This window comes from Salvia splendens, chromosome 1 (assembly GCF_004379255.2).
Source record: "Salvia splendens isolate huo1 chromosome 1, SspV2, whole genome shotgun sequence".
Classification (NCBI taxonomy): Eukaryota; Viridiplantae; Streptophyta; class Magnoliopsida; order Lamiales; family Lamiaceae; genus Salvia; species Salvia splendens.
In genome coordinates, this window is record NC_056032.1 from 571,673 (window position 1) to 596,345 (window position 24,673).

At 36.3% G+C, this 24,673-nt stretch overlaps 3 protein-coding genes across 4 annotated transcripts; all 3 read left to right on the top strand.

Moving 5' to 3' along the window:
* Nucleotides 1-9,167: 9,167 nt before the first annotated feature.
* On the top strand, nucleotides 9,168-13,698 carry LOC121806227 (E3 ubiquitin-protein ligase WAV3-like). The gene is made up of 2 exons (XM_042206200.1): nucleotides 9,168-9,647; nucleotides 11,542-13,698. The coding sequence occupies exons 1-2, from the start codon at nucleotides 9,423-9,425 to the stop codon at nucleotides 13,462-13,464; spliced, it is 2,148 nt and encodes a 715-aa protein (XP_042062134.1). The 5' UTR covers nucleotides 9,168-9,422; the 3' UTR covers nucleotides 13,465-13,698.
* Nucleotides 13,699-14,997: 1,299 nt separating this feature from the next.
* LOC121806233 (receptor-like serine/threonine-protein kinase NCRK) lies at nucleotides 14,998-20,701 on the top strand. Of its 2 annotated transcripts, none has more exons than XM_042206213.1 (12): nucleotides 14,998-15,235; nucleotides 16,215-16,269; nucleotides 16,752-16,845; nucleotides 17,103-17,194; nucleotides 17,408-17,524; nucleotides 17,866-17,982; nucleotides 18,223-18,495; nucleotides 18,651-18,892; nucleotides 18,970-19,266; nucleotides 19,405-19,641; nucleotides 19,746-19,973; nucleotides 20,082-20,701. In XM_042206213.1, the coding sequence occupies exons 4-12, from the start codon at nucleotides 17,125-17,127 to the stop codon at nucleotides 20,490-20,492; spliced, it is 1,992 nt and encodes a 663-aa protein (XP_042062147.1). In that variant the 5' UTR covers nucleotides 14,998-15,235; nucleotides 16,215-16,269; nucleotides 16,752-16,845; nucleotides 17,103-17,124; the 3' UTR covers nucleotides 20,493-20,701. The 2 variants fall into 2 exon arrangements, with proteins under 2 accessions (XP_042062147.1, XP_042062155.1); XM_042206221.1 differs by lacking the exon at nucleotides 14,998-15,235 and adding an exon at nucleotides 16,016-16,098.
* A 379-nt stretch (nucleotides 20,702-21,080) lies between these two features.
* Nucleotides 21,081-24,270, top strand: LOC121806258 (exosome complex component RRP41-like). Its single transcript, XM_042206243.1, has 7 exons — nucleotides 21,081-21,271; nucleotides 22,176-22,254; nucleotides 22,913-23,015; nucleotides 23,123-23,243; nucleotides 23,437-23,525; nucleotides 23,655-23,804; nucleotides 24,031-24,270. The coding sequence occupies exons 1-7, from the start codon at nucleotides 21,136-21,138 to the stop codon at nucleotides 24,118-24,120; spliced, it is 768 nt and encodes a 255-aa protein (XP_042062177.1). The 5' UTR covers nucleotides 21,081-21,135; the 3' UTR covers nucleotides 24,121-24,270.
* The last annotated feature ends 403 nt before the right edge of the window (nucleotides 24,271-24,673 follow it).

Genomic DNA, 24,673 nt, shown 5'->3' on the forward strand with positions numbered 1-24,673 from the left:
GAGCGGCTCGCCGAACTATTGCAGCCGGCGAGCACCAAATTGGCGAGAATTTCGGCGAGGGTTCGCCAATTCTCTCGCCGATCGGCTCGCCGCTATTGCAGCCTCCCGATCGGCGAGGAACCGGCGAGCGATTTTTTTTTAATTTTCGAAACACTATACATACGCGATTTGCACGACATTTTCATTCGCACCACTTGTTTTAACGAGTACTCTTTCTATCTTAATTTCTGTACAAGATCAACAACAACGCGAAATGAGTAACGCGTGTGGTAGTAGTATTGGTAGTGGTGGGGATGCTGAGGAGTACGAACGGCGTTTGAACGAACATTTGGATGCCTATACGTCCCGAGAGATAGACCGGCTGCTACAACGGGCCTCGCAGCGGGCGGTACCTCAACCTCGACCCGTTGTCCACCGCCGAGCAGTGATTGACCGGGATCACGTAGCTGCACATCAGCGGCTATACGAAGACTACGGAGGCGCGACAGACATGTGGGACGAGTACCTCCACATCGGCGAGACGATTGCCCTTGAATGTGTGAAGTATTTTTGTCAGGGCGTGGTTGAAATATTCGGTGAGCAGTACCTTCGAAGCTCAACCCCCGAAGACTGCCAGGAGCTGATGCAGATTCACGGGGAGAAGCATGGGTTCCCGGGTATGTTAGGCAACATAGATTGTATGCATTGGGAGTGGAAGAACTGCCCCGCTGCCTGGAAAGGTTATAGACGACCGGCTACAAGGGAAAGAATCCCACGATGATCCTCGAGGCCGTAGCTGATTACCGGCTGTGGATTTGGCATGCGTATTTTGGGGTAGTCGGTTCGAACAACGACCTCAACGTCCTCAACTCGTCCCCCCTTTTCAACGAGCAGTGCCAGGGCGTCGGTCCGGCCATCAGTTTTGTCGACAACGGCAACCAACATGATATGGGCTACTACTTGGCGGATGGGATATACCCTAGGTGGCCCGTCTTTGTGAAGACGATCCGATGCGCATCAGATGAGAAGAAGGCCTACTTTGCGGCACGACCGGAGTCGGCGCGCAAGGACGTGGAGCGCGCATTTGGTGTGCTCCAGTCTCGATGGGCGGCAGTTAGGGGTCTAACGCGTTTGTGGCATGTCGACTGCATTGCTGATATAATGTACGCCTGTATTATCATGCACAACATGATTGTCGAAGATGAAGGTGTACAACTGACTAGTTGGACCAACGACGATAATGAAGCCGGTCCAAGCCACGACGCGGTCGCCCCCAACGTATGAAGCGGGGTACCTCACGATAAAGTCGGCCGCCTCCAGACACATGCCGACATGCGCCAAGTGGATGCTCATATTCGACTCCAAAATGATTTAATTGAAGAGTTGTGGGCGCGGAGGACTGCACGATGATAGGTTTTTTTAATTATGTAATTTTGTTAAATTATGTAATTTTTTTTATTATGTAATTTTGTTAAATTATGTACCTTTTTTAAATTTAAAAGAAATTATCGAATTTTCTCGTATATGTGGCGTGAATTTAATTCTGTATTTTGTGTGATTGTTAATTATTTATTTTTAGTGTTGATGATGTGGCAAGGCTGTAGCTGGGCTATTGCTTGTCCAGTTGCTTGTCCAGCTGATGTGGCAGGAGGAATTTAGTGCTGCTGATGTGACATGGCTGGGCTATTGCTTGTCCGCCGACCACTGGAGATGCTCTAACATGGGAATGGGCTCAGGCTCAGGCTCAGGCTCAGGCTCAGCTAGAGACTAGAGTGTTGTCTTTCTAAAAGTTGTTTTGCTTAAACAGGAATACTTGTAGTCCAATTTTAGCAATAGAAGACTCTAGTATAATCATAATGTTTTACTTGATGCCATTTTTATTCGGTTACAAATTATTTTTTGCGTGACAAGCAAGAGGATCGTATTCATGGATTATATACTCTTCTGAAACTACAGACTAAGTTACAATCGCCATAGGAGCTAAAGGCACAAACAAAGGAGGCCTTAATGGCTGTCCCCTTATCTTCCCCGACCCAAAAAAATCAGTAAGGGAACGAGGAAACAGGCGGCTAAGGATCCCTTGTTTCAATTCCTACATGAGGGAGAAGTAGTTAACATCCAGTTGTGTGATGTTATGAAACCGGTGGTTGTTGCATTTACATTTTAGTTGTAATCGGATTTTAGTTTCACAAGATTTCTATTTGTGCTTACTTTTAAAAAGAATTCAATTTCAGTGTGTATCAGTTTTAAGAAAAGTGATTCATTTATCTGTTCCGACAGCATGGTTAACAAGCTTGTATACTTCATCACTTTGCTTTTTTTCTTCTGAGTAATGTTGGAATAGGTTGTTATGAAATGAGTATAAAGTATGTGATGTAGGTTGAAGAAGATAGTAGATGGTGTCTGCAGAAGTTATTTAAAGGAATACTGATGATACCTTCAGTTTTAATAGATTGAATACTTTGGCCATGCATCTATACTATCTATGTCTGGATACTTTAGAATAATCATAACAACAAATCATTTGAGGCTGTCTAAATGATTCACTTTGCTAAAAGTAATGAGTAATACTACTAAATATACTTCAGTACCTATATTTCATTACTCCTTTGCTCACCAAATACTCCTGAAATGCCACATAAACATGTGCATATTCCTAATAATTGTGCTACTTATATCATATTTCATTTTTAGTTATGATAATTTATTTTCTCGCAAGAAAACATTATTTGTGTATACTTTTACACATATTTTACTCACTTGTAAAGAAGTATAGTTGTGCAGAAATGATGATGTTATCCATCTGCACATAATCTAAAAGGATAGAAACAAAAGCCTTTTTCCAAGATTTAGAAATTAGTCCATTGCTGTACAAACCCCACATTTACTTCTCTATTACTAATACATAATAAGAGAAATTATTGCATCCCCAACTTCTTTTTAGTGTTGCATTAATTTGGTGGTGTCATCATGATTTCTTCTACGCAACTTTAAGGGTGGATACCACTTGGTTTAAGTTTTAAATTAGTTATATTGGATCAAAGTGCATTTTTGCTGTTTGATTTGAATTAGTTTGAGCACAATTTACTCCTATATTAGGATTAGGATTAGGATTTGGATTTGGATTTGATTTTGATTTTTTTAAACAATTATAAACAGTAATATAATTACATTAAAATTTATTATTATTGTCAATACACTTATTATTATGGAGTATATATATATTAAAGCTTAGTTTTATAAGTAGTACTCATATATTCTTTAATCTTTAATTCGTGGCTCAATGAGTAATACTCCTATTAATTTAAATCTAAACTTACCTACTCCATTTCACAATCCACATATTATGTAATAGTGCGTTATAGACATTTGAATTCAATTAAATCGTGTATTTGAATTTGTCTGCATGTTTTCCACCTTTTTTAGTATAAAGTTTAACTATATCATACTTTCGTTTTTTAAAATACGTTAAATATTGTACTCCTAGTAGACATTTTTTCTATCATAATGATGCAGGAAAATAAAAATATGAACACCGCAAATCAAACTGAAGATTTCGATTTTGATAATTGTGTAATAGAGTTGCAAGGAAATAGTCCAATAATAAAGAAGGCCTCGCCTGTACAGATTAAAAGGACAAAAAAATGATATTTTTTTGACTCAATTGTCCGTTTATAAAATAAAGAAAATGAAGCAATTACGGTCGCTTTGTGACACCTAATTGGATGTCCGTGAATTGATCCCTTCGTTTTTTTCTGCCGAAATTGAATGTTTGTTGAATAGGAGTCGTACTTGTTAATTTTTACTTTTTCAATTTTAGTCCTTTTCTTTGATAACTTCTACTTCTCAATCCAAATTAAATACCAATGTCGACTAATATGAAACTGTTATTATAACCTATATGCCAGAAACTGCAAATAATACTATGAAACTTTAAATCATATTCCTTTTTAAGTCGTCTCACCATAAGCAAAACATTTTCTTTTATGGTAAAAAGCAACATTCTATCTCTATCCTACTTTAGAATCTCTCATACTTTTAGTCTCCATTTTATTTCACTCTTAGAAACCTGTAATCAAAAGAAATGTCCCATATGTAATGGGGCCGGAGGAAGTATATTTTACTCCCTCTATCTGCGAATAGGAGTCTCATTTTCCCATTTTGGTCTGTCCACGAATGAGAGTCCCGGTTCAATTTTAGTCCTAAACATATGACCAAAATACGAATTTGGCCCAAAATATTCACATTTTAAAAACGGGTGGTCTATAACAAATGAAAATGTCGCCGAAGTAGTCCCTTTTTTACGGTTTCGTAAAAAAATTAACGGTCAACTCTAACGGTTCCGTCATGTGTTATGGACCTGTTTTTCAAAAAGTGAATGATTTTTTACCAATTCGTATTTTGGTCGTATGTTTAGGGCAAAAATTGACATTTACTCTTACTATAAATGATAAGTAAAAAGGTCTCATATTTCACTAACTCACTCCACTCACGTATTATTTAAACTAATATATACAAGTGTGACTCATATTCCACTAACTTTCTTTGACCCACTTTTCTTAGTACTCCCCTCCGCCCATCATTTAAAGAACTCTTTTGCCATTTTGGTTTGTCCACGATTTATAGAGCCAATGGCGAAGCCCACCATTTAAAAAACTCTTTTGTCATTTTGATTTGTTCACGATTTATAGCACTACAGCTTCCATATGTTATTATTTGTTTACATATATAATAATACATTAAAAGAAAAATTAATGGGGGGCCAGACCCCCCTGCCCCACCGTAACTTCGCCACTGTATAGAATCATTTATCTTATTCCACTTTTAGTATGTGAACCCATATCCCACCAACTTTTTACACTCACGATCTAATATAAAACTAATACTTTAAATGAGTCACATATTCCACTCACTTTCTCCGTTTATTTTTCTTCACAAAGTCAAACAGTTTTTTAATATCATGCCGAGTCAAAATGACTCTTTAAATAGTGGGCGAAGAGGGTATTTCTTAAAACTTGTGGCGAGAAGAAATGAGACTCTTATTTATGGACGGAGAGAGTAGCTAATAATACGAAACTGTCATACTACTGTATAAAACTTGGCAAATTTTATTATGAGTTTGAGCGAGTAAGAACTGGGCGACGACACGTGATAAGTAAATTTCAAATTCTAAATAAAAAGTTGGAAAATTACAAAATATACTAATTAGTTGCATTTAACGATTTAGAAATACTCCGTATATCGATGTCACAGTTTAGATGCGTTTATAAATAGTGTCGTGAAAATATCTGCGCCCATCAAACTATAGCTGAATGACATTTCATGCAAAAACAATAATCACATCGAAAGTTGACAAAATCCTTGATTATGAAAGGTTATTAATGAAAATTTAATGAAAACATCAATGACCAAAACACAGATGACTTTTTGTGTTCTAGATATTTAGAATATTTTGCTATTCATTATTTTACTACCATTTTTTATTTTTAAAAATTTATTTTGAAGTAAATTGCTGGAAAATTATACAAACCGGTTTATTTCTAGTCAATCCCGCAACTTTCAAAATTAGCTGATTTATTTCTAATGCAATAATTTAATCTATTTTAGTTCTTGAAATAAACAAATTCAAAACATCAAGAACTTCTGTTTAATTATTCTGCATCGCCGAGTTTAACTTCTGTTAGTGTAACATTTCAAAATGCAAAACTACTAAAATCAAACTTAATAATAGGTTGATGTGTGTTTTTGTAATAAAAAAAATGTGATGACGAAATATGCGAATTTTGCCAAAAAAGTAATCTTAGTTGGGAAACACAGCATGAATATTAATGAATAGGGGTGGCTCATGCTCATCGCTTCCATAAATTCAAGTCACGAGTTATTCGTGGGAATCATTATTAGATTTTGGCCCTAACTTCCTACTTTAACTTCCGACATTCATTAGCAACAGCTTTTTATTTTATTTTATTTTTTATCATCGTCAAAATTCACTTATTCCAAATCAAGTTTATCTCAATCTTTTAATTATATGTATAGTATTTAGTATGTGTCAAAAAGATGCATACACACGGGAACATCATCTTATTTTTGTGCCCTAATTAATTATATACTGTGTATTTATGTATACGATTTAATTAAGATAATAACGACAACTGAACTTGCAAACTTTTAAATTTTGAAGAATGATTTATTCACTTTAGATTCTATTTTCTTTTTATAATATTATTGATTTTGAAGTGGTGATGTGGTGGTGGTTAAGATTATCATCTTAGCCATAATGGCGTGGCAAGATAAGGTAGATACGTATTAGTCACACACATTATTCTCAATTGGTAGGCAATATAATAATACCAAACACTTATTAAATTCATATATAGCTGAACATTTTTCTTTTATATTGTTATATTGCATTTCATTCAATTATGAACATTACTTTTGTTTAGTCTACGTTTAGCTTACTTGTTTTATTTAGAACATTTAATTTGATTCTGAATATTTGGTACCTTAAAATTATTATTGACATTATAAATTTTACAAACTAGCTCGATTTACTATTTGTTTACTTAAAGTTATAGAGAAAATTAGCAAAATAAGTTTTGATTTTAATTAATTTATGGTATTAAATTTGAAATTGTGCGTATTGACTTTGAAATTACAGTTATATACAAAGGATAACATATCAGTTCGAGGTTGAATATCATATCCTACTATCTGAAATGCACTTTATTGAAAATCATATTTTGTTAAAGATGACATCAAATACTAGTAATATTACATCGCGGGAAAATTATGTTATGCAAAAATTCCTAATGTACAAATATATAAATCTAATGTGACATAGTGCATTTGATATGTTTTTATTGAACTATTGTAAATTGTTCTGTTCCTTCGCATATATAGTCTAATTTTTTGTCCTCATAATGATTATATATATACAATACTATTTTCCAGACAACAACCATTTAATTTCTTCTTGAGATCGTATACAAATATTTTTCTTACAACTATATGTCAAGTTGATTTTAGTTGATCTGTTACAACTATATACTATGTCAAGTTGATTTTTGTTTATCTGTATTTTTGACCGAATTTACAGCTAATAATATCCCAAATGCGGCACGGCTCACCTAATGCAATAAAGAGAGTGTTTTTTTGCTCACAAATATTCCACATTTACTTCACACCTAACAATTTGGTTTGGCTGAAACAATTATGTCATTACTAAATTACTTGTTTTCGTTAAATTTCGAACACTGTTAATCAAATAGACTCACTGCCAACATTCAACTATTCTTTAAAAAAAGAACAGTAAATTAATACATTAAAATAGTGAAATTATACATTAATGACTAACGTTACATGCATGACTAAATAAAGCTAATTAAGAAATTATGAAATCGACGACTTATTCTTGCAACTAAGTATTATCCACTAATTAAATTAGCAGGCAAAACGACCTACTTTTTTAACATTGTGGGATTTTCATTCAAGTCAAATCTAACTAAGTGGAAATATCTTGAGAGAATTAACTAATTAGGTAACTCACCAAAGTCATTTTCACAAATTTGATTTTTCTTTGATATTTTAATTTAGAAGTTTTAGCTTGGATATGTCGCCTTCTCATATTCCAAAATTTGACCAAAGTGAAATAAGTTGGCAGTAAATATAGAATGATTTGACCATGGACGTCGATTGATTGTTATAATAATCTCCAAGTCCAAAATCAAAATACGTTGTTGCCTTTTAAAAGTACTTTAGGTTGCTTAATTGCTCCACTAATAACTAATATGCCAACACTGTGTAATTCAATTCCGGCAAATAATGACAAAATTACTACTTACATTGATTTTGACTTTTAGAACACAAGAAACCAACTACCAAGATTACAATCGTGATCGCAACTCTTTGTTTCAAGGATAAAAATGGAATATTTATAAATATGTTTCGGAAAAATTATAAATAGTTAAAATGGAGAATGAGTAAAGTAAGAGAGTAAATAATATAGATAAGAGTCTTCTCTATATTATTATTTCTCTTAGTTTACTTTTTCTCTACTTTAACTATTTAGTATCATTTTTCAAAACGAGTGCTGAAAATGAAACGCATCTACTGCAGAGGGAGTCCGAGTATAAACTAACCCAACACATGATAAATTATGACTAAATGCAACTATTGCCTATTTTCCAATTTGTTTGATAAATGATACCGCTTCAATAATAATTTTAGTAAAATTACTAACTAAATAAAATTAACACTTCATTTATTTCTCATGTAGATATCCTTTCAATTTTTAATAATATATTACATTAACGAATTGAAAAATTAAATTTCACTATAAGAAATATGCTTTAAAATTTCTCAAAATATAACTAAATTTTATTTAAATTTATAGTATAGCATAAATAAATTATTTTTGAAAGCATGCAACACCTTAAAATTCAAGAAACGCTACTCTAATTTCATATCCATTATTTTAAATATTTTTACACTACTCCTATAAACTGATATTTAAATTTTGACCATATTTCCCCATTAATGTTTTATACGAGAACGATCTATAGAATTTTACGTTTTTTATATTAGGGCATCTCCGGTGCCTTTCGCCCAGCAATAGCTCAGCCACAAACTCCTTCTGCCACATCATCAGCATTAAAAATCATCCTGCCACATTACCAGGACAAACAAATAGCCCAGCAATATCACTCCTAATTATATAAAACAAATAATTGACAATCACACAAAATACGGAATTAAATGTACGACACAGATACGGGAAAATTCAATAATATTATTTAAATTTAAAAAGTACAATAAAAAATACATTAATTTAAAAAAAATTTACATTAAAAAAAATTAAATTCGCTCGCCGAACGCTCGCCGGTCCTGAGCCTCCAATGGCGGCGAGCGCTCGCGAATCGGCCAGCGCTAGCCGATTTTTTCGCCGAAATGACGCTCGTCAGTTCCAATGGTTCGACGAGCGGACCGACGAGCGCCGAAAATCGGCTAGCCGGCCCGCTCGCCGCCATTGGAGATGCTCTTATAAATCCGAAAAGATTGCAAGCATTCCCAAAAGGCCCAAAATTTGAAGCCGAATTCTTCAAATCCCAACGAATAATAAATGGATGAGGTTTCCAATTTTGCCCCTCTCCCACCTCCTCCAATAAATACAGTTAAGCACGCATCACTATATATAAATATAGATTTGTCGAAACGTAAAGCCATTGGTTATCGTGTTCAAAGCCCATCCCAAAAACCGGAGACGAAAACAAAGCACACACAAAATTCCACCCATGGTGATCTCTTTTCTGCATAAATCGCTGCCTATTTCGCAATGAACCGGATAAATTCACACCTATCTGCATGCTTGTTTGATATCCTCTGCTTTCTACGAAATTCGTTTCCAATTTATGTTTGATTATCGATTTTGAGGCGGTTGGGGGAAAATGGGCGGTAGCAAATGGATGAAAGCCAGGATTGCGCTAGGGTTGAAGTTGAATTCGTGCCTCTACGTTCCAAGAACGGTTGAGGAGTCTCAGCCGCTGCCGCCGCCGAGGTCTTCCGGTGATGAATCATTGTCTCCGGCGGATCACCGAGTGCAAATGCCTACTACGCCCACGCCGTCTTCTTCCGGCCTCCGCTTGCCCAAGCAATCCTCCAAATCTTCGAAGGTTAAATGGATTTTTTTATTTTTTCTCCGTGCATGAGCATCCATTGACTGTTTTCGTCAGTTTCTGATGAATGTTATTTGGATCTGGAATTTGTTCTTATATTTGCTGAATTTTCTACTGAAAATGATTAAGCTTTGTTTGTTACTACTAATTATTTGGCTTAATTTTGGAATATTTTACTTTTCAAGAATTTTGAAGGATTATTGCAATGGGATTTCCGTGAACAGATTCAACTTTACATTTAGTATAATATTCGTTTCACTCTCCAACAATCCTTTTTCCTTATCTCAAGGAAGTTTTCTTCAAAAACACAGAACAAATTGTAGTGGATTTAATGTGATGGGGTCGTTGCTGAATTTGTTTAAAGGGTGTACCTATCACGTGGGGCAGAGCAATAGGATTTGATAATGATAATGTAGCTAAATAAATCTGCCTAATTTATGCATATCAACTGTCAGAAAAAAAATAGGCCTTTGTTGTAGTGTAGTTTTCAATTTCTGTATAGTCAGATGCAGATAAAGTGGGTGGAGGTCCCCTTAAGCGTAGTAGGATTCCTCTCTTTCCTTTTTATAACTACTATTTCAATACATTTTCAAATGATGTGCTATTTTCTTTGATAGTATTATTTTGTCAATACATGTCCCGTGAATATACTTCGTTATGGATTACTAGTAATTAATATCGAAATACTCTGTGACAAATGATCCCGTGTGCTTTTTGAGGTCCATAATCAGCTGATTCTGGCCTTATTGTAAAAAGCCAAAAAGGGCAGCAACAGTGAAGTCTTTCCTTTCATTCTGCCATTCTCTCACAGAAGGAAAAGAAAGTGCTTTTCTTGGTCAGCAACATAACTGTTACATACGCACATGACTTATATACATTTGCCCATTTCTCACCCCTTTTTATAAAATACAAATCTTCACCTTGACCATTGATTGAGAGCTTTCATGCAACAAAACTCCATCAAAGTAAGACCAAAGGGTTGTAAAGTGAATGGCAAATCTTATTGTGCCTAATGATTTTTACTTCTTTTGATACATGGTTTTCTTTGGATCATTACTTACAATTTTTTAATGCCTCAAAAGCTTCATAATTCATTAGTATTTCTGGGAGCCTGCTTATCACCTTTATTATAGTCTAAAAGTTAATGGCTTTGGGTTTTGTTAAGTCTACTTTACCTCTATTTGCTACATTGCTCTATTTTGGATATCCATGATTGACTTTATTGATTGGGTGGTAATCTCTTTTACCATTTTATAACCGCGTAAACTGATTTATTTCTTTTTCTTTTTCAAAAAGATCTCATATCTGTGATCTCCAAGAATCTTAATATGCATCTTGCATGTAACATATGATCATGTGTACTGGACGAAAACTTCCATGGTTGTAATTAAAAAATTTTCTATTTTTATTAATGAATTGGAGTATTACGCTCTTCACATTATTGGGTTTATTTTCTTTTTGGCCTTAATGAGATCTTTGAATCTATGGAAGTTATACGATTGAAGTATGTGAAACTCATGATTTGGAATAATTTGCAACATTGATCCATTGCATACATGTGTGACAGGGCAGATAATTTTTTTATGTTTAATTTATTCTGTTCTTGATGTGGTGTTAAGTAATATGGCAAGCTGCTCTGCTAATTGTCTTGAAATTGTTTAATTGTGAAAGAGAGCAACTTCAAATCAACACCAACCACTTTGGTGTCTGGCAGTCTGTATTTGAAGATGCTTCTAATATGCTTGGCCTCAAATGCTTCTATATGATTTGCATGATTAGTTCTTTGTCAGATTTATTAGTATTTGTGCAGTGTGCTCATGGTACAAACTCTCTGCCAGCATCTGTAATCTGATCATTTGATTTTAATTCTTTCTTCTCTTCATTTTTCCAGAAGATTTGTGCAATATGCTTGGGAACCATGAAACCTGGTCATGGCCATGCGATTTTCACTGCAGAGTGCTCGCACTCGTTTCATTTTCATTGTATCGCATCCAATGTGAAGCATGGAAGACAAAGTTGTCCCGTTTGCCGTGCAAAATGGAAAGATGTGCCCTTCCAGAGTCCTGATAAATCCCATGTGGGAGATAGGATAAACAATGTGCCCTGGCCTCAGGATGAGTCCTTGATGCGGTTAGTGAGACGGATCCCTTCTCCACGAATGGATAACAATCGGAACGTTTGTTCTCTGTTTCATGTTGTGGAACCTGATGTCTTTGATGATGATGATGAAATTTGTGGTGACTTTCCCCGTGGCACCACCAATAGGTCATTCAGTAAGCACACTGATGACAACCGTTTTGCTGGAGCAGTTGAAGTTAAAACGTATCCAGAAGTTTCTGCTGTTATAAAATCAAAATCATATGACGATTTTTCTGTCCTAATTCATCTGAAAGCGCCTAGTGCCACGACAATGCAACATTCTGAGACCGATAGAGCAGGTTCTCGAGCTCCTGTTGATCTTGTCACAATGCTTGATGTCAGTGGCAGCATGGCTGGCACCAAGCTCGCTCTGCTTAAACGAGCAATGGGGTTCGTTATCCAAAACTTAGGTCCTTCGGATCGGCTATCCGTGATCGCCTTCTCCTCAACAGCACGTCGTCTCTTTCCTCTCCGTAGAATGAATCACACTGGAAAGCATGAAGCACTGCAAGCAGTCAACTCCCTAAGCTCAAATGGAGGGACGAACATTGCTGATTGCCTCAGGAAGGGCGCCAAGGTGATGAGTGAGCGCAAGTGTAAAAATCCGGTCAGCAGCATCATACTGTTATCCGATGGCCAAGACACGTACACCACCACCTCTCCTACTGGTGGCAACGCCCGCTCTGATCAGCAGTCGTTACTCCCAGCCTCCATGCACAGAAATAATGCCTCTGGTCTTCATATTCCTGTGCATGCATTCGGATTCGGCTCAGATCATGATGCAATTTCGATGCATGCAATCTCTGAAACTTCTGGTGGAACATTTTCTTTTATAGAGGCGGAGAACGCGATTCAGGACGCCTTTGCACAGTGCATCGGGGGTCTCCTAAGCGTCGTTGTACAGGAATTAAGAGTGGAGATCGAGTGCGTTGATCCAATGCTACAACTCACCAGTATAAAATCCGGAAGCTACAAGAACATTCAGGCATCTCACAAAAGAAAAGGCACAATTGAGGTTGGAGATCTGTATGCTGAAGAAGAAAGGGATTTTCTAGTGACAACTGATATCCCAACCACTCAATCCAGCAGCCATGAGATGCCACTCATCAAAGTGAAATGCGTGTACAAGCATCCCATCTCTAAGAATCTAGTCACACTAGATTCTGCAAATGAGGTCACCATCCAACGGCCCGCTGTAGCTGGATCAGTGGTGGTGTCAATTGAAGTGGACAAGCAGCGAAACAGGCTCCAATCTGCTGAAGCCATGGCAGAAGCTAGATCTGCGGCAGAGGAAGGTGATCTAGCTTCAGCCGTCGCCATCCTAGAAAACTGCCGTAAACAGCTCTCAGAGTCCGCATCAGCACGAGCCGGTGACAGATTATGCGTTGCACTGGATGCTGAGTTGAGGGAAATGCAAGAAAGGATGTCGAACAGACAGACGTACGAAACATCGGGAAGAGCCTACGTTCTGTCAGGACTGAGCTCGCATTCTTGGCAGAGGGCAACTGTGAGAGGCGACTCCACCGACAGCTGGAGTGTCGTGCACGCATACCAGACACCATCTATGGTGGACATGGTGAACTTGTCCCAGACCATGATCCTAGGTAACCCGTCGCCTCGGCCGACAATCAGGCCAACCAGATCCTTCCCTGCAAGGCAGCAGCATCCCAGCTGATGTCATTTATTTTTTTTGGTATGTTAAGACTGTCTCGTAATTTCATGTCTTCTTAGATTTGTTAATTCATTTTTACATTCTGATGTCTCTGCTGGGTTAAAAATTTTGGGCTGGGGGCTTGTAATAAGAAGGACAAAGGGATAAAGGATTGTGAGTGGTTTGTTTGTTGTTGATGGGGTTGGGTATATTCACTTCAAATGTACATGCAATGTGATTTTGGGGGAGTTTTCTTTCTGGGATCTAGTTAGTAATGGTTGGGTTCGGATTAGTATGATATTGTTCGTTTAAGAGTCATTGCATGGCAAATCCTTTGGAAGTTAAAAATTTAGCCAATACTTGGTCAATTTGTAAGCTTGGGTAAAATTAACTTATTTAGAAGTAGTATTAAGTTTTTTGAGGTATCACAAACTAATCAACCTTAACTACAAAGTTTATCCATGTTAGGTAAACTACTTGAAGAACAAAAAGAAAACGCGTCTGCTTTTAATTCTTGATCAAATTATTCAAAAATAAAATCGTAACTAAATTATTAGTATTAGACTAAAGGCCCTTTTTGGCCCTAAACATATGGAGATTTTATGATTTTGGTCCAAAACATTATCTTTTGAATTATTCGGTCCCGCACAAAGAAAAACGGGTCACATTTAGTCCGAATTGGACGGAAATGGTTAGATTTAACGGTCAACGGATATTAATTGAATTTTGACCGGATAAATATTCAATTAACTATTTATTATTAATATTCAATTGAATAAAATCCGGTCAAAATAGTTAATAGTTTTGGACCAAAATCATAAAATCTCCATATGTTTAGGATCAAAAAGGGCCTTTATTCTTAGTATTAATGGATTGACAAAATATCACAGTTGTAAAAAATGAAGCTATATGTTTAAGTTTTGTAGCAAATTAAATCTAATAATGTACTTTTCCTTACGTAACAAGAATATAAATTATGTAATCAAGTTGGTCAAACTTATTATAAATAACTTCACAAAAAAAAAAAGAAGAAACAAAATCCAAAGTAGGAATTGACTAAAATAAAAAATTCCCAATAATTTGATTCTTTTTAATTGACAATTTTGGATTTCCAGCTACTAAACGTTTAAAACTTAATAAATAAAAAATGTTAATCATAAAATATTGTTTAGTCATCTTAGACAAAAGTGGAGACTTTAATTGGATACAGAGCTGTGAAAATAAGTAGTAAAGGCAAAATATTTCATATACTAGTAGTGTTAACAAAATAATCGCATTGCTAATGAAAATAAATTAGTAGTAAATCGAAATTCCAAATATTGAAACAGACAAACAGTATCACTGTTTGGAAATCCCCAATATCACAGACAAAAGGGGAATCCATCGTAGGAAACAGTTTTCTAACCTTTATCAAATGGCAGACCGACACGTGTCATGTTGTGTGCACTCTCAAAAGATCCAGTCGATCAGGACCGTCCGATTGGATTCAGTCACCCCGCTCCTTCAATTCAAAATCCAAAACCAAGGAGCGGTGCAGTGCGCTTCGAGCAATTGAAAATTTCAGGAAATCTAAAACGCCACGTGGCAGTAATGAGTTTTTTTTTCGTTCATCACTTCATCCTGGACTCGGCTTCTGCACTGCAACCTCTTCACCGTTACAACTATCTCTCTCTCTCTCTCTAGAATCTAGCTACAACTCTCTAATATCTGTATTGCCGAGTTACATACGCGTGGTGTCTGGCTAGCTGTCTCTGTTCAATTCGCTTCCGATTCTCTCAATTTCATTAGAATTGAGGTTTGTGCTGCATTCCTGTGTATTTCCGCAGCTACTTTAGAGAGAGTTGTACATTTCTGCTACTATCAATTTCCTGGTCAAACTTCCGTTGCGAAATGTATGCTTGTTTCCATGTTATCCAGTAATCTATCAATTTTGCTCTTAAATCTGAATTAAAAAGCTTTAGTTTGAAATCGATTTCAGTTCTGCCGCCTTTCATGGCTTCAATGTGCAGTAGGTGAAGCACAGTCTGGACACAAGTACTCTTCGATGTGCATATTTTAGAATTATCAAATCATAATTTTCTGCACTTTACTGAATATATATGTTCAATTGTTCCTACTAGCATTATTCAACAAGATAAATGCTAGCCAGGAAAAACAGCGTCTTTTGGAATTAGCTGATCTTCTATAAAATCCTGAGTTTTTTGAAGGAGGTAAAAGAAATATTGTCGGCTCTCGTTATATGGCTTGGAATTTGGCTTCACCTCCATATTTCTAATTCTACCGACAAAAGAAGTAGCAATACATGTCTTTTTCATAAACACCATCATTCAAAAAATTTAAAAGCTAAAATATGTGTACTGTAACTAGTGGACTCTCAACCTTTCTAAACATGTCTTGGAAGCAAAGTCATTCCTAACCGTTGACATGTATTTGTGTTGGACCATTCATACGATGTAAATTTATTGGATTCTTTTTTCAATCATGGACGTCTTATTTATTCTTTCTTTATAAAGAACCCATTAATACACTATATTATTCCCCCCCTAACTGTGTTCAATATGATTGCTGAGGGGTCTCTGTCAGTTAGAGAAGTGGTTGCTCTCCCCGAGTTTGATTGATGGACCATATTATATCTTATGCAGTATCTTTCTTTTTATTGTACTGTGACTTTATTCTGGCCAAATCCATCCTTTTCTTCTATGTTTTCACTTTATTTAGTTGTTAGTTGAGATTTCTTTCTGCATATGAACAATCTTGGAAAACATGCTTTGCAGGTCTGCCCTTGGCTTTCACCTCATCTTATCATGAAGTCGATCGAAATATTAACTGGTAAGGATGGCCCTTCTTTTGCTTTTAAATACCTTTCGATTATGACACTGGAACGCTTGATTAACAGTAATATCGTATAAGAGTAAATGTGATTGTAATGTCTCCACTGATTTCCTGGCTTCAGCTTTCTTTTCATTTCGAGTCAATCAATATAGATCATTTTCACAATCTTTATCATTGGTTCATTCCCTCTTCTCAATAAACTGACACAAAACTGAGTCAGTGAATCATAATTCACAGTGTTGTATAACATATTTACTTTGGAGTTGGTATTGTTACACAAACTGCATTTGAAATTAGGCAATATAGTTGGATTGTCGTGATCGTGGACTGATTCACTTCCTTTCAATCTTCATACTCCAACACAAATGTTTTATTTGTAGAATGTTTATCTTAGACAGTTATTAACTTGCTCAATTAGTGTATCCGTATACGTTGTTATGACAAATGTTTCCTGGCGGCTGGTGTATGCTATTGTTCAGAAAAAACAAGTTCAAGGTTTGTGGCTTAAAGAGATGAGCTAATGGATGTATATCAAACATAATCTACCTCTGGTTGAGAGATAACAAAATGCAAGTAAGTTTTTTTTTCAATTTTTAAGTTAGAATGTAACAATAAACAGATATTTATTTACCGCTAGAAATATTCATTGTCCTTCATGGTTATTTGTCTTATCTCCCTCATTGTGTTACTCTCCCAGTGACTCATTTTCTCTCATATTTTATTTACCTGTGCAAATAAATTTGTTTACCTAAAACACAGTTAATTGGAAATCTACATCCCGAATTTGGTAATATTTTGTTGGTTTTTATTATTTATACTTCAATTTTCAGTTTTGTTATTGGTGCTGAATACATGGGGCGTCGGGTGGAAATTTCACTTCTTTGTTTCATTATCTTGCTCTGGTTTCAGCAGACTCTTTCTGGTGAGTAATGCACACATGTACTAGAGCCCATATCTAAATTACCATTTATTTATACCCAGGCTGCGAGGCAGACTCATTAATTTGATTGTACATATGTGCAGCATTAACTAGAATATATAACATGGCTTCCAGTTTTCTTGATTCGTATAGCATTATTAAAGTGCCTTATTAGGAGTGTATGGCAGCAAACTGACTGTCTCTGACGTTGTCTAGATGGGCCGGCAACAAATTCCGACACAAACAAGTGGACATGCACGTGTTCTATTGCGCGGGAACAAATCTTGGCCTTTGTCCTGGAAAACTGCTCTTCTTCATGTGATTGTATCCCTGGTATACAGTTTATCATTATATCTATCTTCTTCCATTATTAGCTAGGCTGTTAGTTTTTAGATATGAATATCTATCTTCTATATCTCATTCTGATGGTTCCTTATGCATGACAAAGAGAGTCCCACCTACTACGATATATAATATACAGAAGTAATGATAGAAATAGTTCACTCATTGGTTGATATTTTCAAGAAATTTATTGGAGAATATAGTTAGTTGTATAACCCAAAAACTAAGGACCAAATGTTTGATTTAGATACAGATGCATATTCAAGGCACATCACATTCAGTCTGGATAATTGCTGTCTAAACCCTTGACCTGCTTTTTTCTTAACATGCAGCTGCTAGAGGATCAGATGAAAATAGATGGACTTGCATTTGCAGTGCTGGTGGGTTACCTAGGTTAGTAGGTGAAAAAAATGGAAGCAGCTGTTTTACGGCGTGTAATTGTAATGCTGGTAATGTTCGAATCTTAATGATATGATCAGTAGCAACTTGTTTTAGCAGTCTATTACTGTTCAATTTTGACGATGAACCATCTTCATAATTAATGGGAATGTGATTTTCATGTCAGCAACTGAATGAGAAGCCTTGCCCTATTTTGCTATATGTTCAATGATATAAGAGAATCTCAAGCGATCACTTGCAAAAAGTGGTGCTTTCACATGCTTACATACTCTGGCATATTGTCTTTACAGGGACCTTATCCGAGTTAGAGCCTTCAAAGAAACGGTTTCCAGTCAAAGTTGTTTTCATAGTTCTGTTGGTCTGTCTTGTCCTGGCGGCTATTGGATTGGCTGCTCTAATGTTATGTCATGTCTATAGAAAGGACAAACATCCAGTTCAATGGGATTCATCTTCATCAGATAGACTAACAAGTTGTAACAGTGCTGTAAACTTGATAAGCCATGGTTCTTCTCCTATGCCAGTATACAAAGGATATCTAGATTCCTCTGCCAAACCTTTTATGGGTAAATATCCATGTTCGAAATATTTTTTCTGGACTAAATTTTTTGCTTTTAGTTACTTATTTTTCAGTAGTATATTATACTACAACTGAAGTACTAGGTCCAATGAATGATTTTTTATATCTCTAAAAATCTTACTGTCGTTTTGTTGGCTAAAGGATGCATTCCCAAGAATCCATTCCTGTTGAGAAGCGGAACAAAGGCACTACATGGAACAATAATACAGTTCTCATATTCTGAGTTGGAAAATGCAACAAACAGATTTTCTGATACTAATTTGGTCGGAGTTGGAGGATGCAGCCATGTCTACCGTGGTAATCTCAAAGACAGTAGAACGGTTGCAGTCAAAAGAATGAAATCAGAAGGTGGCTCGGATGCAGAACATGTTTTCCTGGCTGAGGTACTAAACTAATCCAGTGTTTGTGAGTGAATTAGTAAGTAAAAGGGTGTGAATACGACACCTCTTTTTGCTCTCAGATACAACTAATTGCAAGACTTCACCACTGTCATGTGGTTCCTTTGCTTGGATACTGTTTGGAACACCAAGGGAAGAATGTTGAGAGGCTACTGGTATTCGAGTATATTCCCAATGGTAATCTCAGGGAATGTCTCGATGGGGAACTAGGCCAATGTTTGGGCTGGAATACTCGAGTTTCAATAGCTCTTGGAGCTGCACGAGGTTTGGAGTATCTCCATGATGCTGCTGCACCTAGAATACTGCACAGAGATGTCAAATCCACCAACATCCTCCTAGATGAAAGATGGAGAGCCAAGGTAGTGAACGTCCTTCATCGGTAACAAAACTATACAAAAGTTACGATTAAAAGCTATAGTTAATTAAGCATCACTGCAAAGCACTAATGTATCTGTTTTAGCTTGCAATACGTGATAACTCAATGGTTATGTCTGCAGATTACTGATCTTGGCATGGCTAAACACCTTCAGAATGATGGCATTCTCAGCTGTTCCAGTTCTCCAGCTAGAATGGAAGGGACCTTCGGTTACTTTGCACCAGAGTATGCAATTGTTGGACGAGCTTCTCTGAAGTCTGATGTTTTCAGTTTTGGTGTAGTTCTCCTTGAAATCATCACTGGTCGAAAGCCTATCCACAAGGCATCGAACAAAGAGGCAGAAAGTCTCGTGATATGGGTATGGAAAGTTGACTTGTTATTTTATAGCCAAGATAGACAGTAGCTTGTCTGCTCGTAGGTAAGTTTGATCGAGAATGGAAACTGATTATAATCGCATTGCAGGCAACAGCTCGTCTGCATGACAGTAAGAGAGTGATACATGAGTTGCCAGACCCGCGTCTCCAAGGCAAGTTTGAAGAAGAAGAGATGCAGGTAATGGCCTACTTAGCAAAGGAGTGCCTGCTGTTGGATCCCGATTCTCGACCAACCATGAGCGAAGTGGTCCAGATTCTTTCGACTATCGCTCCAAACAGATCAAAACGGAATAACCTGCCACTGTGTGCTTTCCAGGTAACCTATCCAGCTGCATGGCTCTTAATGATCACAATACTTATGCAGTGAAGCCTAATTTGTTCTTGAACATGTTATCTAATCTTGTGTATGTGTTTGATTTTTCAGTGTGGAGTGACGAGTGAGAATCCAGAGATGAGTGATGGAGATCTTCACGACGCATCCTCCTCTTTGACAGAAGAGATCAAGCAAATCACTTCTGAGATCATCAGGAATGAGAAGGAAGCAGATGCTTTGCCATCCGACGTGGAGAAGCTGATGTTCTTCACCGCAAAGAGACAAAGCTCGCAGGGCATACAAGACGATGAAGTGGTGGTGGATTTAACGGAGGGTGAGAAGGAAGCATATGCTTTGCCATCCGATGTGGAGAAGCTGATGTTCCACACCTCAAAGAGACGAAGCTCGCGGGGCCTACGAGGTGACGACGTGGCGGTGGATTTAACAGAGCCACGGTTGGAGTCATTCTGCTTGGCAAACATTGAGTCCCATGTTCTCAAGATTTCATACACAGGTACATAAGAAACTAAAAGACGAAATGGTGGTGGACTTCATACCTATGAAATATGATGACTTTCGTTTTTATTCTTTTTTTCTTGATTATGAGTTGTAAAAAACGTGTTAGGATACATTTGAAAGAGGAAAAGAGAACAGTCATCTAGTTTATTTTTCCACTTATTTATTGTAATTTATGTACCCATATAATTAATTAAAGTAGTAATTTAAGATCATGGTATTTTTTTTATGTACACCAAGATGATTTGATGACTTCAGAAACGTGGATTTTGATTTATATTACGCTTAAAAATTAGTAGTCAGATTAGATATTAAATGAAATGACTCATCACACATTTTAATTGCAAATTTTGGTGGAGAACTAAGTTCAATAAAATAAATGGTAATATGATTGACCTAAGTAGTGAGCACATTCCATTTGATAATGGCAAGAATTCAAGAACATTTGTTTTAAAATAAAAACAATTACTACTACATTAAACAATCATTTTATTAGTTTTAAGTTTTAACCAAACAAAATAAAAATTCCAAACTATATGAAATAATTTAAATAGTTAATTAAAAAAAGAATTCTGACATTAGTAAGTGAAGAAAGGAAAAAAGGTCGCAACAAGACCGGCGTCGACACGCAACAGAGAGAGAAACTGCAATGGCCGGCAAACCAGGTGCTGCAGCTCCGACATATTCGCCGTCGACCGGTCAACGGAGGAAGAGGCCCACCATTCAAACCGGCTCTGAATGGGCCCGGCCCGATGGCCGCGGCCTCCACCAGTGCCGCCCTGCATGTACGTATCCTTGTTTGCTATAGCCCCTTCTCTCTTTTCCTTCTCAATGCCCCAATCTTTTCTCATATACCATTTCAAGATTGGTTTTTGAGTTCTGTTTCTTCTTTTTGAGGGGTTTGTAACAATTCTTGAAAATTGAAATGCTCGTTTATTCTGCTTTTCGATTCATCTGGAGTGAACGTGCTAGGGTTTTCAGTTTACTGTGAAAAATTGCGTTCTTTATATTTGGTTTTTGCTGCTGTCGATTAATTGGTTCTGCTGCATAACGTGAAATTTGTTCTTATCATTGTGTTATGATATATTCTTTGTGTTCTCCTTGTATTTGGTTTTATTTCATTCGAGGTTGATACAAGAGCAAAATATGTATATATGAAGAAGTAATGCAGCTGCAAGTTCATGTTTTTTTTTTGTTTGAGAGGGTTTAGAATCTCATATAAGACCAGTTCCATTTCCTTATAATTTGCTGGACTGTTGGAAAGTGTAGAAACAAAACTACATTTGAGAAATTGAGCAGTGAGCACAGATTTCACCTTTCCTTCTGTGCAATTCGGCTTATACATAGGAGCTCTTTCCCCCTTTAAGAAGTAGTTTTAACCTGAGATTGTTTGTTCTATGTCATGTTTAGTGGTGAGATGTGAGATATTAATGTGTTCGCACTTCTTATTTCTCTCATTCTGTTTGCTTGCTTCATTTAGTTGGCTTTCTTGATAAAAAAAAGTCTGATTCTGTTTAGCAGCTAAAAACTGATTCATCATATTTCAATGTTGTTTTATGCTTCTGTGGTCTTTTATAATCTTTTGTTGTCTATTCCATTTGTAAGTTGCTTCAAATATTCTGGAATACAGTATACATGATACTCTTATGTTATGACTTATTGGCAATCCCTATGCTTGGAATCTTGCAGTTTTGAAGACCGGGGCGGTGAATTCTGCCTCGGGTTCTGCTTATGCAGAGTTTGGAAACACCAAGGTCATTGTATCTGTGTAAGTACATGCTTAATATTTTGGAGGCCACCTTAACAATTATTGGAGTGAAATCTCATGTTTTCAGTACTACCAGTTTACATTTTCTAGTATTTTCAGTTGGAAGGATGAGAAAATATTTATTCTTAAAAATAGGAAAGTTTTGGAATATCCCTTCAAAATTGTCGTTGTGACAAATTCCACGTCTACGCATCAATTTATCTGATTGAACTTTGATGTTTATTAGGTTTCTTTTTAACTTCAATGTTGGAAAAGTTTAACATAAAATTTAAAATATTGTATTCTTGTCTTTAGGTCACTCGTGTCAATTTTTTTTTGTGTACTGAGTTTATCTCCTCACGGAAGAACCATTGAGTTGTTACCTCTTCTTCTTATCGAGTTATCAACTTCCTGATTTAAGATCTCTCTAAGAAACTTCTTTATCGTCCTCTGAATTTAGATATTCGCTTTGGAGTTTGAGTCGGTTAGGCATGATATAAACATTTGAGATAGATGTAGAGTTTCATAGGTAGCTATACTTGATTAACCCCCTATAAGTCAGTATTTTTGGTGTGGGGTGTCTTGAAATTACTCGATAAGGTGTCTTAGTCTTTCCATATTATCTTTCTACAACGGAGCATGATAAAATGTTGATTTTTTTTTTATTTTTCTCATTCAGCTTTGGTCCGAGGGAAAGTAAGAAAGCTATGATGTACAGTAATTCTGGGCGGTTGAATTGTAATGTCAGTTATACAACTTTTGCTTCTCCCGTTCGTGGTCAGGTTAATCATCTTCTTCTTTTTTGTGATGATGTTTGTATTTTCCCGTTTCCTCTCTGCCCCTCATTAGCAAACCTATGTAGTTGAAACTTACGCTGCTTTTGGTCCAGATTCCGGAAAATAAGGATCTTTCGTCAATGCTTCACAAAGCTCTGGAGGGTGCCATTATACTGAAATCTTTCCCTAAAACTACTGTTGATGTCTTTGCTCTGGTATTAGAATCTGGAGGAAGTAAGCATTACCTTTGCGCAAACTCTTTTGTTATTCATTCATGAACTACGGGATCGAAGATCAAAATAATACTACTATCTTGTCTTCCTCTTAAAGCATTATTATGTTAGTTAATGAAGATGATAGACCCTATTAAGACATTTTCGTACTAACACTTGCTATGCTTACGAGAACCATATGTTGTTTGTCTCAGGTGATCTTTCGGTAATCACGTCTTGTGCCAGTCTTGCTCTTGCAGATGCTGGCATCATGTTGTATGACATGGTTGCCTCTGTTTCTGTGGTATGACACCTTTTCTTTCCTTGTATTCACTTCATATTAGTTTATCTAGAATAAAATAATCTCAAATGTTTATCAGATACAAATGTCAAATTTATACTATATACTTTTTTATCTACAAAATGCCCACAGTCATGTATTGGGAAGAATCTTCTCATCGACCCCGTATCAGAAGGAGAAGTCCATCAAGATGGGGCTCTAATGATCACTTGCATGCCATCACGTAATGAGGTCACGCAGATGACTGTCACTGGAGAGTGGTCAACAACGAAGATAAATGAGGTATAAAGAAACATGCATCGCTCTACAAATTTCTGGTGCTTGTCTGCAGTTTCAATTCTACACAAAACAACGTCTGAAACGAGCGCATTTATAGCCTCAAAATCATGGTCTATAATCATTGTAAATGGGAAAAACTTGATTTACTGTTCTTAAACTTGATATTACTACAGACAACAAAAATAATCATAGAAAGAAGTAAATCGTGGCTAAGTGATATTGTTTGCAGGCAATGCAGTTGTGCCTCGATGCTTGTTCGAAGCTGGGGAAGATCATGAGATCGTGTCTGAAGGAAGCTGCTTCTGCTCCACAGGATTAGGCACTCTTCCTCATCGTACAGAAGATTATACTATAAATATTTCATTTTCAACATCAATTTTGCTGCTGTTTTTTTTGGGTTCCCATTTATACTTCTACCAGCATCCAATTTTCTACTATTATTTTTCTCAAACCAGAAATTTTGATGATATTCTGTGCCTTTTCCTTTGATTTGTTTAAAGTGGATTTTTGGTAATGCATATGGATGATGATGATGATATCAACATTCTCATCGACTTCATCTTTACCTATAAAGTCCAAAGGCAATTAAAAACAATATCCTCTCTACGCTAATAAACCGAATTCCATGCGTTTTAAAAATTCAAATACTTGCCAAACTTTATTCAATTGAATATTCTACTGTGTGTGTGGTGTGAATTCAATAGTTAAAGCAAAATAGGAGTAAAACATTTTGGCATTCTTAGTGAAGACCTTGATCAACACTTAATTGTACTATTAAATCATCGAATATCTTATCACAATTAATTGAAGTAGTATGTAACATCAAAAGGGAACAATATTCCATCAAGCGAAATCTGAATATTATCAAAAGT